Source organism: Scyliorhinus canicula, chromosome 7 (assembly GCF_902713615.1).
Source record: "Scyliorhinus canicula chromosome 7, sScyCan1.1, whole genome shotgun sequence".
NCBI classification, from domain to species: Eukaryota; Metazoa; Chordata; class Chondrichthyes; order Carcharhiniformes; family Scyliorhinidae; genus Scyliorhinus; species Scyliorhinus canicula.
Genome location: NC_052152.1, coordinates 87,544,680 through 87,563,210, shown reverse-complemented (window position 1 = coordinate 87,563,210; position 18,531 = coordinate 87,544,680). Strand labels below are relative to the sequence as shown.

At 50.7% G+C, this 18,531-nt stretch overlaps 1 protein-coding gene across 4 annotated transcripts in view; it reads left to right on the top strand.

Annotated features, from left to right (window-relative positions):
• arhgap31 (Rho GTPase activating protein 31) overlaps positions 1 to 7,860 on the top strand; it is a 133,148-nt gene extending 125,288 nt beyond the window's left edge. For all 4 annotated transcript variants that reach the window (XM_038802387.1, XM_038802386.1, XM_038802385.1 and 1 more), the window contains 2 exons: positions 631 to 929; positions 4,768 to 7,860. In XM_038802387.1, coding sequence (XP_038658315.1) covers positions 631 to 929; positions 4,768 to 6,981 — 2,513 coding nt within the window. In that variant the 3' untranslated portion in view covers positions 6,982 to 7,860. The remainder of the gene's footprint in view (positions 1 to 630; positions 930 to 4,767) is intronic.
• The last annotated feature ends 10,671 nt before the right edge of the window (positions 7,861 to 18,531 follow it).

Here is an 18,531-nt window from a genome sequence, read left to right as displayed (position 1 = left end):
GATGAGACCACACATGACCGATGCTGTCGGGAACTCGGCCGGTTGAGGGTGGAGCATCGGGGGGCAGGCCATCGATACGTGGCATGGCACACTCTCCGAGTAAACCACTTTTGTGGAGGCGGAGCATCACTAAAGCGGCACCGCCCCCCCTGATTTGGTCGGGTACTTTGATTCTCTGGCCGATTGCCAAACACGATTTTGCGTTGCCGACCGGAGAATCCAGCCCCATATATTAATACTGGAAGACGACAAGTATTGAAGTAGGCCATAATGTTCTTTCTTGTTGGTTAGCCATTTAGCATTCAACTATCGCAGATGAATGAAGATGTCCACAACAGTAGGAACCTTACAAAGAGGAAGGGAGAAACGACTACCTCATTTAGAGCATTGATTAATTGTTTTATTATTTTCAATTTCTTCAAATTGTCAAAGTAAAGATTTTTCACTTCTTGTTTTATGTGCGGACACATCACCAATAGAATATTAATATCTATGTTTTGAAGATTACACAATACCTCATATTGGGAAAGGTGGAGTAAATTTCAGTGGTCACTTTTCTGAGTGTCTCTGGATGTGTTAATTATATTTATCGAAGTCCAAAAATGCATTTTATTTTTCTCCTGATTTTAGATGACCAGGAAATTGAGAAACTCCAATTGCAGCCTGAGCCCCTCACTGATTCTTCAAACTCACTATCACAAAATCAGCCACAACCCTCCCCAAACCCCACATGTCAACATGCTGATCCACTGCAGCTCATCACACGCTCATCGTCATTGACCAACTCCCTCATTTCTCTGAACCTCCCTGAGGAAAGGAAGCTGGATGAAACACATCCATCACTTGTTCCCCTGACGCGGGAATCATGTGAACATGGATGCCACGCAGCGTGGATCAGCAACACAGAAGAGCAACTGGCAACTAAACAGGTTAGAACATTATTATTTTGACAGAACGGGAGTACTTTTCTGATCTTGAACTGTGTAATACAGAAGTTGTAAAATGTGTGCACGTGGATGTCGATTATATTTCACAGTGAAGCCTCCACCTTCCTGGTTATCCATTAGAATTATTGCAGAACAATTAGACGTTCCACTGTACAATCAGTTAACATGTTTGTGATAGTTTTGATTTTGGGAGAGATGACAGATCAGACATTTTTGATTCAGTCGCCCATGATATACCTCTTCAGTAAGGTGATAAATAAGGGGGAACACATTGGTTCCAGCAGGCACTTTAAAAATGGCCGTAGAAAGTTGATTTTTCAGCCAAGTTTAATTTCAAACCTGTCGACAAATACTTCACCATTTACCTTTACGCTTCCTGCTCCTGGGCTCCCATTCACCACCACCCATCAATTCCAAAGAGGCCGCAATGTATTTCCCATGGGAAATCTCCCTTTGGAAAATGAAGACTATAACAGAGAGAAGCCAGGCTGGTCAGACAGCACAGGACAAACCTGCCACCCACCCACTGGTAATCCCACAACAGAATATACAGACACTGATTTTTCCACCTCCAATTGATTCAGAAGCAGCATTTACAGAGGCTAGATTTCACTAACAGTGTTATCACATAATCCAACACCCAGCTGCAGCCCACTTCCATCTCCCATGTGCTACAATGTCACTGAAAATGTCACAACTGCCTTGAGCTTGCAAACCGTCATTCTTCAAGCATGTACTTTGAGGTTGAACTACCAAAATTGGTTTTGCTGTAGAGCGGTCCCTTACGCTGCTGCAGGCTTTAAATGCAACCCCCTTCCATAAAACCATAAGACATAGGAGCAGAATTAGGCCACTTGGCCCATCGAGTCTGCTCCGCCATTCAATCATGGCTGATATTTTTCTCATCCCCATTCTCCTGCCTTCTCCCCATAACCCCTGATCCCCCACACAATATCCAGTCAGAAGTGGTACTATCACACAGGTCCTTCTTGGAATCAATTTTTGGAAGTGATTAATCCTTTTGGGAATTATAGAATCCTGTAAGTGCAAAAGAAGGCCATCCCGCCCATTTGAGTCTGCACCAACCTTCTAAAAGAGCACCTTACCTAGGTCCACTGCACTCTATCCCCACAACCCCACATAACCTGCATACTAAGGAGCAATTTTAGCATGGCCAATCCACGTAACTTGCATATCTTTGGACTTTCGGAGGAAACTGCAGCACCCAGACGAAACCCACTCTGTCACAGGGAGAACGTGCAAACTCCACACACTCACCCAAGGTCAGAATTGAACCCAGGTCCCTGGTGCTGTGAGGCAGCAGTGCTAGACAATGTGCTGCCTATTTCAACTAGCTTGACTCTGGAAAATGTGGTGGGGTAACCTATCTCCCTTCCTTTGACTGCGAATCACCATTTACCATTTGAATATTTCCCTTCAGCAGAAATTCTCAGTTTTCTGATCCAAGTGATTATGAGAGGATTATTTGCTCTTGGGGAAAATCCAATAAATATTTGTGTTTTATACTGCAATACAAACCAATCTATCCAATTATTCCTTCCTTGCACTGCAGAATTTTGATTTTTTTTTTGCAAAATATCATTTTTAGTTCAATGTAAGGACTGAAGGGGCTTTATCAGCCTTCCATTGATATGTAGCACAGATGTCCTCTAGTGGAAGGAATGAATACGAGTGCTTTGACTTCTCGTTGTCATTGGGATTTAAAGGCAGGCTTGATAAACCCTAGCTCCTGGAGCAGATCGCCTTCTCGCAGTCCTGCGTACTGGAAAGTCAGACAGAGAACAACAAATTCTGCTGAAATAAAAACAGAAAATGCTGGAAAAACTCAGTAGCTCTGGCAGCATCTGTGGCGGGATAAGTAGAAATAACCGGCGCCATTCAACAGACTCAAGTTAAAGTCTGCTGAACAGCACATTTCACAGGGTGTTTGGCACCGAGAAACCTCCCGCTATCTAACACCACTTTGCTGTTTTTGGCCTCGGGGAGTTTCCCCCCCAAGCCTTCACTTAGAGGGATTTCCTGCTGGTATGCTGAAGCTAATGGCTCCTCACAGGTCAGGGTGCCATTTTGTCCAGCAGCCCTGATCTCACCCCGCCCCCCACTCCCCTTTTCAGGCACCCCATGCACTTTTGGTCCCTTCCTTACCTCTCCAATCTTGGGGAGGCCCCTGGGAACTCTTCCTCACCCCCCCCCCCCCCCCCCCCCCCCCCGGGCCCCAGGGTGTTACAGCCAGTGCGCCACTGCCAGGCTGGAAATGTCAAGGTGCCCGGGCGTGGGTGTCAGGGAGAGTGCCTGCTCCCCACCCTACTCTGTGCCTGACCACCCGGGGGACTCCAATGGCCTGGGAGACACTCTCGGGTGCCCTTATGACTGATCCACGTTTGTGTGGACCAGTACTGAACAGCATCCTGGCGAGGTCGCCCAGGCTTGGCTGGTGAGTCCAGGGCATCAGATGAACCTGACATCTGGGTAATTAAATGAATCCAGTGAGGGAAAGATCCAGCTCGCACCGGGAGGAACGAGTCAGGTGACTCACAATCGGCCCAGCGCGGAGCCCGATTTGGGGTTTCCGTGCGATTCACCGGTTGCGCCTCAATCCACGTCAGGCACAATGGGGTTTGCTGAATCATGCCCAACAATTTGAGTCATATATGACTTGTTTCAAACCAAATTCAACAAACTCTGCTGAATTTCCATCTGTTAAAATGAATGGACAGAAAATTTAGCAAGCCGATTAATCTCCACACTTGAATTCTCAATATGCGTTCTCTGTTGACCTCAAGGTCTTATAGTTTTGAATTATTTTCCTGCAGTGTCAGTTTAGCTCAGTGCTATCACTGTCCCATGTGATATTATTTTCCTGCAGTGTCAGTTTAGCTCAGTGCTATCACTGTCCCATGTGATATATTAAACCTGTCAGTTTAAGTCTCACCACAGGATTACAAAATCTAGGTTGATATGTCAGTGCTGTATGAAAGGAGTGTTGGGCTCTCGGAGGTACCATTTTTCAGATGAGATATTCAACTAATAAAGGGCCTACCTATTTAGGTGGATGTAAAGGATTCCTTGGTGGTATTCAAAGAAAAATGAAGGAGTTCTCCCAACTGCCCTGGCCAATATTTCTTCCTCAGTCAGAAAATGCAGATTGTCCGGGACATTGCTGCATGCAGACTGGCTGTCACACTTACCCATGTAACATCAGTGACTGCACGTCAGAAGTAGCCAGTTGTTGGTAACGTACCTGGAGACATCCTGAGGTCCTCATAAGACATGACATAAAGGCAGAGTTCTTTTTTTTTTTCAATATGACAACTCAAACCGGAGAACAGTTCTGTAAGTGCTATCAACCCTCTGGTACCGCACCTGCCTGGCCATACTTCATACCTACGATAAGACAGGGTGCTGATGGTTGATTTGACCGTGAGCACCATCAAAGACAGGCACACTCCATAGCTACACATGTATTTTTCAACAGGAGTTAATGGGAGCGAGAATTCTGCTAGAATCCCCGCACTCCAGGATTTATCTAATTGTTTCCTTTAGCTGAGATCAGTTAACCAAGCATGATCCAGCCACTGAACGTTCTCGATCTATGTCTAAGAACATTATGCAGTGCATTAACTCAACTGAACTATCCTCCAGCTTACTCCAATATATAAGCACCCATAGACTTATAATGACAGGCAGCAACACACTCCCACCTCTGATGCACTAGTCAGCAAAAGCAATTAACAAATGTGAAAAATCCCATTTCACTGTACAAAATGAAGGCTTTATTATGTTGTGTGTATTTTCACAGGACACAGAATCCTCTGCTAAGGCGTTTATGGACCAATTGTGGCCGGATGCTAAAGAGCTCGTGATCACTGAACCGGAGGAGGTCACTGTGACGAACAACTTTCAAGAAAAGGTGGAGGAATTATTTGTTCAGTCACATGACAAGGTTGAGGACAAGCTCCCGGCTGATGCCCCAGTAAGACTAAAGTTTAAAGGACATCAAAGAATACACAGTCTCCCCGACCTTTTCTTACAAAGCCGCCTTCCAATGGTCGAAAGTAACACGGAAGAGGTGTGGCTAAACATCGTAAATAATGTAAATACGAGTGAAGGAAGTAGCACCAAGATATCTGATCCTAGCTCGACTCAGCCTCAGCAAGGTCCATCTACTGAGCCCCTGTTAAGTGATTCGTCAAAGGTGGAGCTTACTCAATTGATATCAGATGAAAACAATTTGACAACACCAATCGAGAGCCCACCAATAACATGTTTAGGAATTTATACAGATTGTTTCATCTCAAATGATCCAAAATCTGATCCAAAGCAATTGATCGATCCTACTTCAGATGAAAAGTATCAATGTCCAACTGTTGTCCATGAATATCAGTGCTCAGACCCCTGCATCAGGGATAATATCTCTAACAAACCTGAACCAAAATCAAAAACAGATGTCAATCATTCAGGAGCCTGTCCAGAAGATGTCCTCGACATGCAGAATGAACATCCGACAGTTAATCTATCCAGTGGCAAATGTGATCAAAAGGAGCATTTAACAGATATTCAGTCAAATCATAAATGTGCGGCATTAGAAACCGATAGCAGTGAGCTCCTCCTACCTGAAGGCTGGATGGACAATGACACAATAAAACTGCAGAGTTCCCATTCGGCCCAGCTGGGTGAAGCTACGGAAGATGAGGAAGAATGTTTGACATTAATGTCACCAATACTAACACTGGGTGAAAGACAGGTGATATTATCTTCTGATGTATGTACAGAGATAATATCTCTTGAAGGTCTTAACAATACATCATCTCAATTTTCTAACAATGATATTGACTTGAACCCAGAGACTTCTTTAGAAATTCACAATGGTGAGTGTTTAAAGAATGGCTCCCCTCTAACTAAATCTGTAAATTTCCCAGAAGAAGTGGACGGAATCTCTACAAGTAATCAGCCGCATGTTTCATTAACTGAAGACAATCCATTATCGTTCAAGGAATCAGAGAGTTTATGCATTTTAAGCGCAGGGGCAACACCTTGTTTAAAGTCTGCAGGAACTGAACCCATAAGGATAACGCCTGATAGAAATCAGGAAGGCTGCTTGAAGTCAAATGATGAGGACTCATTACTTGTTTTATACCCTATGGTCAATGACCAGCCTCCTTTATCTGATGGTTATCCAATTCAATCATTCCCAATTGGTGTCACTGCTGTTCGAATGACTTACATGATAAAGACATGTCAAGTCAAAGCCATTCCTGTCATCCCACCAAAAGTGCAGTTTACCCAAGTCCCTCAACCTTTGGCAAAAAATAATCTCACTCCTCCCTCTCTCCCCCTGGATAAAGTATTAACGATTTTGCAACCCATTACAGTATGTGAACAGAGTAGTCCTGAGAACACAAATAGACTGGATTCCTCTTTGGTCAATTCTTCAGTAGCAGAATGTAAAGACGGGAAAGAAAATGGCCTCCCCAAGTTTCAAAGACCTGAACATGGAAGTTGTACAGTTTCACCAGAGACCTCGCTTGTGCAGCCCAAAGCTACCCAAGAGGCACCAATTCTGAAAAGAACCTGCAAAGCAAATGGGGAGGATGTAACCGCCAGTCCAACCCCTTCAAGAATGGAGCGATCTCCAGTCCAACAAAAATCTGGGTTTATGCGGCATGCACAGCACAGATCAAAGGCAGGCAGGCCTCAAAGCCTCATCCTGTTCAGCCCACCCTGGCCTAGTGTGGAACGGCCTTCTCCCATTGACTCCAAAAAGGTGCATCTTAGTCCAGTACAATCCAGCCCTGAGCAGCAGTCGCCTACAGAATTGGATCTCTCAGCCCCTAGCAGCTACGCACATGAACTTAATGACAGTCAGAAAGGGCCAGAGCCAGGTGTCACTCTTCGAAGTCGAATGAGCATGCCAAAAAATGGGCAGAGGCTGGAGACCTCAACAAGTTGTTTCTACCAACCTCAAAGGAGATCCATGATATTTGAAAATAGAAGTGGCAGGCAAATTGAATGACTACCTTTTACTGATTCTACGATCTTCAGACTGGCTGCACAAGATTTATTTCTTTAAGACATCTTTCAGTCACAATCTGTACATATTCTTCCACCCTCTGCTCAAATGTTTGTCAAAGTTTTAAACTGTTCTTTAGAACAAGCAGGAGATAAAATATATAAAGTAGCTGGGCTTGTACAAGGTGAGAAATATAGGTTATTCAGCTTAAGTATTAAATAAACAAAAAGTACAAGCTTAATTCTGCCATTGATTGCAACACAACTTAACAATGTTAAAACGAATAAAGGATAAATCCAAAATATATAAATAGCCAAACCGTTCTTTAAAAATGTGTAAGCCTTCTCTGAACTAAATGTGTGCAATGAATTTGAGAAGTGGCCACTGCCAAACTGTATAGTATCATCTTATTGACAGTTCAGTTCATCTCTCACAATAGAATGGATGTCCCTGTGTGATTTGTTAGAAGGGTTACTTTACTGTACTATTTATTGCACCTTGTAATAAATCTTAAAAGGAGGTGAGTGGAGACATTTTGCTATAAGTATTATGGTAATAGAGAAATGTTCATTCAAATTATTGTCTCTTCCAAATTTATACTGATCCGATTATACCTCATAGAAAAACAAGCCATGGAGAATTGTCATTCACTTTTGACCAAAATAGATAATTACAATAGAATATACTACTGTATTATTTATCTTGATACAGCCATCTCAGAGGATATACAACATCAATGTTTCTGTAAATGCTTCAACATCTCAGTTTCAATGTTTATATCTTTCTCACGTATTGAAATTATTTCTATATTGTCAAATATTAAATCTAAGTGTTTTACAATTCTGAGAATTAAAATGTCTGAATAACAATGTACCTCACAAACATTTTGCCATTTTTATTTATTTCATATCTTGAATCATGACGTATGGGTGACTCAATGGCCTGAATTTGCAGGCCCATCGCAGAGGGATATGGAGACAAATGGGGTCAGAAACTTAAGGTTGGGTGGCATGTCAGCTTCCTGATCCTATATTGGCCAACATGACTTTCCGAGCCCGGAATTCAGGAGGTGAGCATACAATTAAGCCCATTAAAAAGCATTGTTGGAAGTAGTCAATGAAGGCCGAATGGGAATTTTCAGTTTCCCAGCACAATGGGCAAATCAACCACCTGGAAGCGAGCACCCGGTAGGTTGGTAGGCCTACTGGTGGGGGTATAACCAAAGGTCCCCTATAGAGTGACTCCACATTTCTCCATCACCGGCATGCCCGCCAGCCCCCTCCCTTGTCCCCACACCCCCGGCACAGTGAAGGCTTGGTTGCTTTCTGTATTTTTTTATTAATGCTTTTTCAAAAATGACTGAGAGGGCACCTTCTTGTTGAGGCGCACACCCAATTACTTAATTACCTTGTACTGCAGCAGGCCCTTCATTATCACCAATCACAATTGGGAACTCACTGTTCCTGGTAGGGCCTCCTATGACAGAAAGGCTGAAGGGGGTGTGGGGAGGTGGCTGTCAATCAAAATGCAATCCACTACAGGTGAAGGATGACTGTGGGGTGGATTCTCCATTCAGTGATGTCAGAATCACAATCGGGCAGAGGATCGGCTGTCATCTGAAACTCGAGGTCAGTTACGGGCGCCCAACAGACCGTCATGCGCTGGAGCCTTGTTGGTGCCATGAATGCATTCCACGCCTCAAGCCGACATGGGTATGCAAAACATACAGTAGCATGCATTAACGGGCTTGACCCAGTACTCTCTCACCTCCCGCGATTCTCCACCTACCAGGCAGAAGTGACGCCAGTGTAGTTCACTTGTAGTATTTAAAAACAGGAGCCGGGCCCCGTGACTCCTGAGGAAGAGAGAGGAGGTAAGAAAAATTTCCAAAATAGCAACAGTGGGCTGACAGACGTGCGGCTGGCTGGGGGCGGCTGTCAGGGCAGGGGGGATTAGCCGGGGGTGACTAGGAGATGGGCCGTTGAGTTGGGTTGACCCCCTGTGTCCGGGCATGGAGCTTCGTTTCCATGGCCTACAAGGCAGCCATTCAGCTGCGTACTTCATTGACTGCCCAATGTGCAGAGCGCCACCGGCCATATGAGTACCCCCCACCCAGGCCTTAAAATCATTGCCTGCGGTGGCTCCCCTGCTCTTGGCTTCTGCCTTAGAGATCTGTGCGCTCTAGCCACCTGTGGGGCCTTGTCCTGCATCCCCGTGGCCACCAGCCTCACCAGCATCCTCGAGACGTGTCTCGCGGCACTCGTGCCTTCCACTCCTTCGGGCAGGCCAACGATGCGCGGTTCTGCCTTCTAGATCTGTTCTTCTGCTCCTCTATCTTTGCTCTTAATGCCTTGCAAAGGTCCACCAGGAGCCCCACCTCTGCCTCCAATGCTACCACCTGATTATTGTTGTCCGACATCACCTTCTCCATCTTCCACATCTGTGACCCGTGTGCCTCCAAACACTTCTGAACTTTCTCCATCAAGCCTTTCAGGGGTATAACCGCTCTCCCGATGGCCGTCAATCGGTTTTCCTGCATTTCCTTTCTTTGTTGGCAAAACTCCTCTTTCATAAACGCCATCAGTTACTCCATCTGGGGTTTTCCAACCTGCGGCGACCCTTCCCCCTCTGCTGATTGTTGCTGCATCACAGGTCTCTTCTAGTTCCTTGGCCAGGTCATTCACCTTCTTATTTTTGAAGAATAAAGGGATTAAGGGTTATGGTGTTCGGGCCGGAAAGTGGAGCTGAGTCCACAAAAGATCAGCCATGATCTCATTGAATGGCGGAGCAGGCTCGAGGGGCCAGATGGCCTACTCTTGCTCCTAGTTCTTATGTTCTTATGTTCTGCCGGGTCTGATAACCAGCAGACATACCACTCCCGGAGGTGATCTTCTCCTCCACACCTTCATCTACACTCCTGTCAAAATACTCCCAGTTTCGGGTAATAAGAGCCTTTGGACTGGAGCTGCCCTGTGTGTGACCACTCACTCCATGGCTGCCACCGAAAGTCCACGTGGTGAGTGATGCACTATCAATTACCACAAAGACGAGAGTAGTTGAATAATCAAGGCTTTATTGAGCAAAGTGTTGTGCCTCCTGTAGCTGCTACCAGAATTGCTGCAGCACCGGCGAGCACAGACATTTATACGCCTCCTACTGGACAGAGCCAGCAGGCAGGGATTTACCCATGTACCTCCAGTATGTGTCTTACCGTAATACATATAATCTGCTAGTGGTGACTACCACAGTGAGATTGCTGACCCATTAGCATGTCCTGAATGACTCCGGCACTGATGCCTCCACTGGGACCGGGCGAGCGCTGTTTGCTATTGGTCCCCACAAATGGGGACCAAACGGAATGGCATTCGTGGGGGTCTCCAAGGGGATGGGAGGCCCACAGCTGCATGCCCTTTGGGCAGGGTAGTGCCCTGGCACTGCTGGTGCCAGCCTGGTACTGCCAAGATGCCCAGATGGCACTACCAGCTAGCATGGTCACTGCCAAGATGCCAGGTTTGCACTGTCAAGGTGCCAAGCTGGCATTTTGTGCGTGCACATGATCAGGCCGGGGTTGACTGGTGTGGGTGTTGGGGGGGTTGGGGTGTTGGGGGGAGACCGGGGATCCCTCCCATATTGCATTTGGGCTGGGGGGGGGGAGGTTGGGAATTTTTGGGGGGCCTCAGAGATCGGGACAAGACGCCATTTAAAAATGGCGACCTGATCTCTCACTTCAATGGGGTGCTCCAGCGAGCAGAGCACCCCATTGTAAAAAACGGGGCTATGTGTGGCCTTGGCCATGTATTTACTGTTCAAGATCCTTATTCAACACAAGTTGCGTTAAATAGCCATGTGGTTTTTGACACTGCGAGTGCCAGGAAACACGTGGCTAAAGGTGCTCGCTCAGGGACTTTGTACCGATTGCACCTAAGTGTCATTTTGGGTGAGTTTGGCAGGATGTTTTCATAGGCCTTTTGGGTGAGACCCAGATCGGTATCCACTCACACTTGGTCAGTTTTTTGGGGCTTGGGAAATTTCTCACCGGTCAATCCCAAATTTAGAAATTTTTGCAACGGTGGGGAACTGAACTTCCTGGCCAGACCAACACCCCAACCCCCCCAACACCCACACCAGGCAACCCCGGCCTGATCGTGTGCACCTTGACAGTGCAAACCTGCCACCTTGGCAGTGACCATGCTATCTGTCATTTCACGGTGTCATCTTGAAAGGGTGTCTGATCTCAAAGTGAGGTTGAGGGCCCCTACACCCACCAACACATGGATAATGCGACCCCCACCACTGAAAGTTAGTGTGTGCCCCGCACCACGACCCAGGCATGAGGGCGAACCTGCCCTACATCCATCCATCCATCCTTGTAGGCATTGGGGCATTGTCCGAAACCCCCAAGGGAGCATACCCCACTATGGGATTGTGAAGGCCTCCTCCCCTTTCAGAAACTCCCTTCACCTTGCCAACTTTCATGATGCCTCTTTAGAACACCCCCACTGCCCTGCACACCCGGCCTTCATTGGGCAAATCCCCCCTCAGGGACTAGCCCTTGGAACTGCAAACTTGGCACCTTGATAGTGCCACCCTGGCACTGCCATTGACCCCCTTCCAGTGCCAGGGGACTGTCTTGCCATGTCCCTGATCCCCGGGTGGCTCCAATGGGTTCCGAGACCCCCGGAGTGACCACCGTGCCTGGTCTTGGCTTGTGGAGACCAGTACTAATCAGTGCCCAGGTGAGGCCTCGCTGGTGAGGCGTCGCCGGTGAGGCTGGTGACTCCCAGAAATCAGGAGACTGCCTCAAACTTGCCATGAATATCTCGATGTAGGCATGATTACCTGGATCATGACCAGCAAGCGCATGATCCAGATCATGCTGGATGCCACAGATCCGGTGACTCGCGTGTGGTTCAGACCCCCCCCCCCCCCCCCCCCACCAAAGGGCCTCTCTTGGGATTGGCGCGGGGCCACTGGTTGGAGAAATCGCACCCTGAACCTCTCCGAGAAAAATAACCGAGCGGGTGTTGTTTCCCTGTCATTCTGGCGAGACTCTCGGAGCCGGCAACCAATTCCGCAGAGATAGCGATGCCATCTTCAAAGGGCACCCCAATCATCACTACAGCCTAACACCCCTCAGAACCTGTCATGGAGGTATTGGGGGCTCTTGCACCAACACCCCAGTCCAACATTCATCGTCAGCATCCTGCCCCCCCCCCCCCCCCTCTCCCATCCCCCACCTCTGACATTCATCGCTGGTATTGAACCGCACCCTCCCCCCCCCCCCCAAAACCAACAACAGAGAAGTATCACCGGCAGTCCCCTCCCCCTCCCCCACCCCGTGTCTGCTCTTTCTGGCGCCCCCCCCCTTCCCCCCACCACACATTAATGCACCTTCCCTCACCATGGGGCTCCCACAAACGCTTATCCTTTGAAGTACCCCCGGCACAGGTTAGTGCTGCAACCTGTGCCAGGGGGCAGTGCCATGGCACTAGTCGGGCATGTCCCTCTACCCGGGTTATACTTCCCCGTGCACCTGTAGGGATCCCTCCACTGCTTCTGGTTTTGCCAAACCTGTTGTAAACACGTTTAGTGATGGGGGATCATGTGGCAGGGGGTCTGCTAATAATATTTAATCACACGTAAAACTATTGAAATGATGTTCACACCCTTTGTGGGCATAAACCACGCGAAGTCCCCAGCATGGCGTGGGGAAAATCGGAAAACCCGATCTCTCCGGTGTGAATAGCGTTTCCTGAATCTCGTAGGACTTTCCGCCCGCACTGCCGATCCTGTGGATGACACTGGTGGGCTTAAGATCGCCCTCTATATCTCCAAGATAGGGATAAATCATACCATGGAAACTGTTGAGGTATTTAGCTCTCATCTATAGCAGGGAAAGTCCAGACACAAGCCATCATGTTTCCTGAGGCTGAGGAAGTCCTCCAAGAGAGAGCGAGTGCCTTTGGAGGACCCTCTGGCATGGTTTTTGTTGTCAGACGAAACCAAGAAAAATGTCGAGATTAAAACCAGGAACTCCCGACTTCCGGTTGCGGCTATGACCAGCTAAGTCGCACGTTTGGCGGCTCCTGCTACAAAGGTGTTTTCGGGCCGATTGGAGGGCCCCAACGGCGCTGGAAGGACAAATCCCGGTGGGGGAAGGCTCCTTGAGGAGAACCAGACCAACTTTATGGTCGGTACCCGGAGTGGGGTGGTAAAGAAAGCAACAGCAGCTCCCCAAAAAAAGCGGGGGAAGAAGACCAAAATGGCGGCCGGTGGCGCACCCGAGGAATGGAGGAAATGGGCGGAGGAGCAGCAGGCCGCTCTCCTGCGCTTCTTTACGGAGCTGAAAATGGAGCTCTTGGAGTCAATGAATGCGACGACCACCAGGCTGATGGGAGCCCAGGCGACCCAAGAGGCGTCGATTCGGGAGCTGCAGCAGGAGATGACTGCGAGGGAGGAGGAGGCCACGGTCCTCGTGGGAAAGGTAGAGGTGCACGAGGCACTCCACCTGAAATGGCAGAGCCGTTTTGAGGAGCTGGATACCCGAATGAGGCGGAAGAACCTGAGGATCTTGGGCCTGGCAGAAGGCCTGGAGGGGTCAGACCTCCCGGGATACGTAGCAGAAATGCTGAGCTCCCTGATGGGGGCAGGGGCTGTCCCTTCGCCCCTGGAGCTGGAAGAGGCCTACAGGGTCATGGCTAGGAAGTCAAGAGCAAATGAGCCCCCGAGGGCGGTGCTGGTGCGGTTCCAGCGACTCAGCGATCGTGAGAGAGTGCTGGAGTGGGCCAAGAGGGAAAGGAGCAGCAAGTGGGAGAATTCGACGGTGAGGGTCTACCAGGACTGGAGTGCGGAGGTGGCAAAGCGGCGGGCCCGGTACAACCGGACGAAGGCGGTGCTACATGCAAAACGGATCAGGTTCGGAATGCTGCAGCCAGCGCGCTTGTGGGTCACCTACAAGAACCAACACCACTATTTTGAGTCCCCAGAGGAGGCGTGGGCCTTTGTACAGGAAGAGAAACTGGACTCGAATTAGACCCAGGGGATACTTGGCGGCCGTAGCCGCTCGGGTACTTTCAGCTGAACAAGCGGTTTTTTTTTCGGCTGGGTCGGAACTGGGCAACTCTTATTGGAACGGTTTCCTTTTTTTTTCTTCTTTCTTTGTTTGGATCCTGAACTCTTGCTTTGGGTTTTTCTTCTGATGTTTTTTCCCCCCTTTGCCAACTTCCCTTACTTATTGTTATTGTGGTTATTCATGGTTATTTATGGTTATTTATATTGTTTGGTAGAGGGCGACTGTTAAGTACATTGTTATTTGTTATCTATCTGTTATTTATAATGTTAAGTTGGGGAGGCGGGACGGGGGGGAGAGCAGATCGGGGATATGGGCTCCTAGGGGGGGTTCTTTACAGGCATGGACGGGGACGGGGGTGGAACTGAAGATGGCGGGGTGGGGTGTGGCAGGGCGAAAGCGCGGGCTTTCCTCTGTTTTCCCGCGCGCGGGGCAGAGGAGGGGGGAGGGGAGGAGCGCGGGGCGTGGCTAGCAATGGCGACCCTTTCCCGCGTTGGAGCGGGGCCAGGGAGGAGTGGCAAGGGGGGGGGGGCCCCCCCCCCCCCCCCCCCCCGAGCCGGGAGGAGTCGGAGTGTGGCAGGAGCAGCCAGGTCAGCGTAAACCAGCTGACTTACGGGAGTACGATGGAGGGTACATCGCGGCTAGGAGGGGTCCTAGCCTGGGGGGGGGGGGGGGGGGGGGGGGGGGGTGTTAGGGAGGGACACCGGGTTGCTGCTGGAAAGACCAGGAACGGGAAGTGGAGGACTGGAGGGGTGGGGGGGAGGGGGCCATCGCCATGGGGAGCGGGTCAGAAGGGGAGGGTCGACCCGGGCGAGCAGGGAACAGGACATGGCTAATCGGCAGGGGAAGGGGGCGGGTCGTCCCGCGACCCGGCTGATCACTTGGAACGTGAGGGGGCTGAATGGGCCGGTCAAGAGATCAAGGGTATTCTCACACCTGAAGGGACTGAAGGCTGATGTAGCAATGTTACAGGAGACCCATTTGAAGGTAGTGGACCAGGTTCGCCTGAGAAGGGGGTGGGTGGGACAGGTGTTCCACTCTGGATTGGACGCAAAGAACCGGGGGGTGGCGATTCTGGTGGGAAAGAGGGTGTCGTTCGTGGCGGAGGAGGTGGTGGCGGATAAGGAGGGTAGGTATGTGATGGTGAAGGGTAAGCTGCAGGGGGAGAAAGTGGTGATGGTCAACGTATATGCCCCGAACTGGGATGACGCGGGTTTTATGAGGCGCCTATTGGGCCTCATTCCGGGACTGGAGGCAGGGGGCTTGATCATGGGGGGGGACTTTAACACAGTGCTGGACCCCGGGCTAGACAGATCGAGCTCAAGGACCAATAGGAGGCCGGCAGCGGCAGAAGTGCTGAGGGGGTACATGGAGCAGATGGGAGGAGTAGACCCATGGAGGTTTGGTAGGCCGAGGGCGAGGGAGTATTCCTTTTTCTCCCACGTCCATAGAGTGTACTCCAGAATCGATTTCTTCGTGTTGAGCAGGGGCTGATCCCGAGGGTACGGGAAGCTGAGTACTCGGCCATTGCGATCTCTGATCATGCACCACATTGGGTGGATGTGGAAATGGGGGAGGCGCGGGACCAGCGCCCGCTGTGGCGGCTGGATGTGGGGCTGTTAGCGGACGACGAGGTGTGTAAAAGGGTCCGGAAGAGCATTGAGAGCTATCTGGACTTGAATGACACGGGTGAGGTGCAGGTGGGGATGGTCTGGGAGGCCCTGAAGGCAGTGATCAGGGGAGAGCTGATCTCCATAAGGGCACACAGAGAAAGAAAGGAGAGGCAGGAGAGGGAGAGGCTGGTGGGGGAGCTATTGGAAGTGGATAGGAGATATGCGGAGGCACCAGAGGAGGGGCTGCTGGGAGAACGGCGCAGCCTGCAGGTCAAGTTCGACCTGCTGACCACCAGGAAGGCAGAGACGCAGTGGAAAAGGGCGCAGGGCGCGGTCTATGAGTATGGGGAAAAGGCGAGCAGGATGCTGGCACACCAGCTTCGCAAACGAGATGCGGCTAGGGAGATTGGGGGAGTGAAGGAGAGGGGCGGGAAGGTAGTGCAGAAGGGGCAAGAAGTGAACGGGGTCTTCAGGGATTTTTACAAGGAGTTGTATCGGTCTGAGCCGCCGACGAGGAGAGGGGGAATGGAGGACTTCCTAAACAAATTGAGGTTCCCAAGGGTCCAGGAGGGGCTGGTAGAAGGGCTGGGGGCGCCAATAGGGCTAGAGGAGCTAGTCAAGGGAATAGGTCAGATGCAAGCGGGGAAGGCGCCGGGGCCAGATGGGTTCCCGGTGGAATTCTATAAGAAAAATGTGGACTTGGTGGGACCGGTACTGGTACGAGCCTTTAATGAGGCGCGAGAGGGGGGGGTTCTGCCCCCGACAATGTCGCAGGCTCTGATCTCCCTGATATTGAAGCGGGATAAAGACCCCGTGCAGTGCGGGTCCTACAGGCCTATCTCGCTTCTGAACGTGGATGCCAAGTTGCTGGCAAAGATCCTGGCAGCTAGAATAGAGGATTGTGTGCCAGGGGTAATCCATGAGGACCAGACGGGGTTCGTGAAGGGGCGGCAGCTCAACACGAACGTGCGGAGATTGCTGAATGTAATTATGATGCCGGCAGTGGAGGGGGAGGCTGAGATAGTGGTAGCGCTGGACGCGGAGAAGGCATTCGATAGGGTGGAGTGGGAGTACCTGTGGGAGATGTTGGAACGGTTTGGGTTTGGGGAAGGGTTTATTAAGTGGGTGAAGTTGCTCTACTCGGCCCCGACGGCGAGTGTAGTGACAAACGGGAGGAGGTCGGAGTATTTCGGGCTCCACCGAGGGACCAGGCAGGGATGTCCCCTATCCCCCTTACTTTTCGCACTGGCGATTGAACCGTTGCCGATGGCACTGAGGGGTTCAGGGGGGTGGAGAGGACTGACTAGGGGAGGGGAGGAACATCGGGTATCGCTGTATGCGGATGATCTACTGCTGTACGTGGCAGACCCAGAAGGGGGAATGCCGGAGATAATGGAACTATTAGCAGAGTTTGGGGACTTTTCGGGGTACAAACTAAATTTGGGCAAAAGTGAGGTTTTTGTGATACACCCGGGGGACCAGGGAGAGGGAATTGGGGGACTCCCCTTCAAGCAAGCAGGAAAGAGCTTTAGGTACTTAGGGGTGCAGGTGGCAAGGAACTGGGGGATCCTCCACAAGTTGAACTTTTCCAGGCTGGTGGAACAGATGGAGGAGGAATTTAAGAGGTGGGACATGGTACCGCTGTCGCTGGTGGGGAGGGTGCAGTCAATCAGAATGACGGTCCTCCCAAGGTTCTTGTTTTTATTTCAGTGCTTGCCCATCTTCCTCCCTAGGGCCTTCTTCAAAAAGGTGACGAGTAGCATCATGAGCTACGTGTGGGCGCGCGGCACCCCAAGGGTGAGGAGGGTCTTTTTGGAGCGGAGTAGGGGCAGTGGAGGGCTGGCACTACCCAATCTCTCGGGGTATTACTGGGCGGCAAATGTGTCGATGGTGCGCAAGTGGATGATGGAAGGGGAGGGGGCAGCTTGGAAACGAATGGAGAGGGCGTCCTGTGGCAACACAAGCCTGGGGGCCCTAGTAACGGCACCATGGCCGCTCCCCCCCACGAGGTACACCACGAGCCCGGTGGTGGCGGCCACCCTCAAGATATGGGGGCAGTGGAGGCGACACAGGGGGGAAAAGGGAGGTCTGTTGGCGGCGCCAATAAGAGGGAACCATAGATTCATCCCGGGGAACATCGACGGGGGATTTCAGAGCTGGTACAGGGTGGGCATACGGCAGCTGAAGGACCTGTTTATAGAGGGGAGGTTTGCGAGCCTGGGAGGGCTGGAGGAGAAGTTTGAGCTCCCCCCGGGAAACATGTTCAGATATTTACAAGTGAAGGCATTTGCTAGGCGGCAGGTGGAGGGGTTCCCCCTGCTCCCCAGTAAGGGGGCGAGTGATAGGGTGCTCTCGGGGGTCTGGGTCGGAGGGGGGAGGATATCGGACATCTACAAGATAATGCAGGAGGCGGAGGAAGCATCGGGGGAGGAGCTGAAAGCCAAGTGGGAAGGGGAGCTGGGAGAGCAGATAGAAGACGGGACGTGGGCGGATGCACTGGAGAAGGTCAATTCTTCCTCCTCGTGTGCGAGGCTGAGCCTCATTCAATTTAAGGTGCTGCATAGAGCTCACATGACGGGGACAAGGATGAGCCGGTTCTTTGGGGGTGAGGACAGGTGTGTCAGATGTCGGGGAAGCCCAGCGAACCATGTGCATATGTTCTGGGCATGTCCGGTGCTGGAAGGGTTCTGGAAGGGGGTGGCAAGGACGGTGTCGAAGGTGGTGGGGTCCAGGGTCAAACCAGGATGGGGGCTTGCGATCTTTGGGGTCGGGGTAGAACCGGGGGTACAGGAGGCTAGGGAGGCCGGAATACTGGCCTTTGCGTCCCTAGTGGCTCGACGAAGGATATTAATTCAATGGAAGGACGCGAGG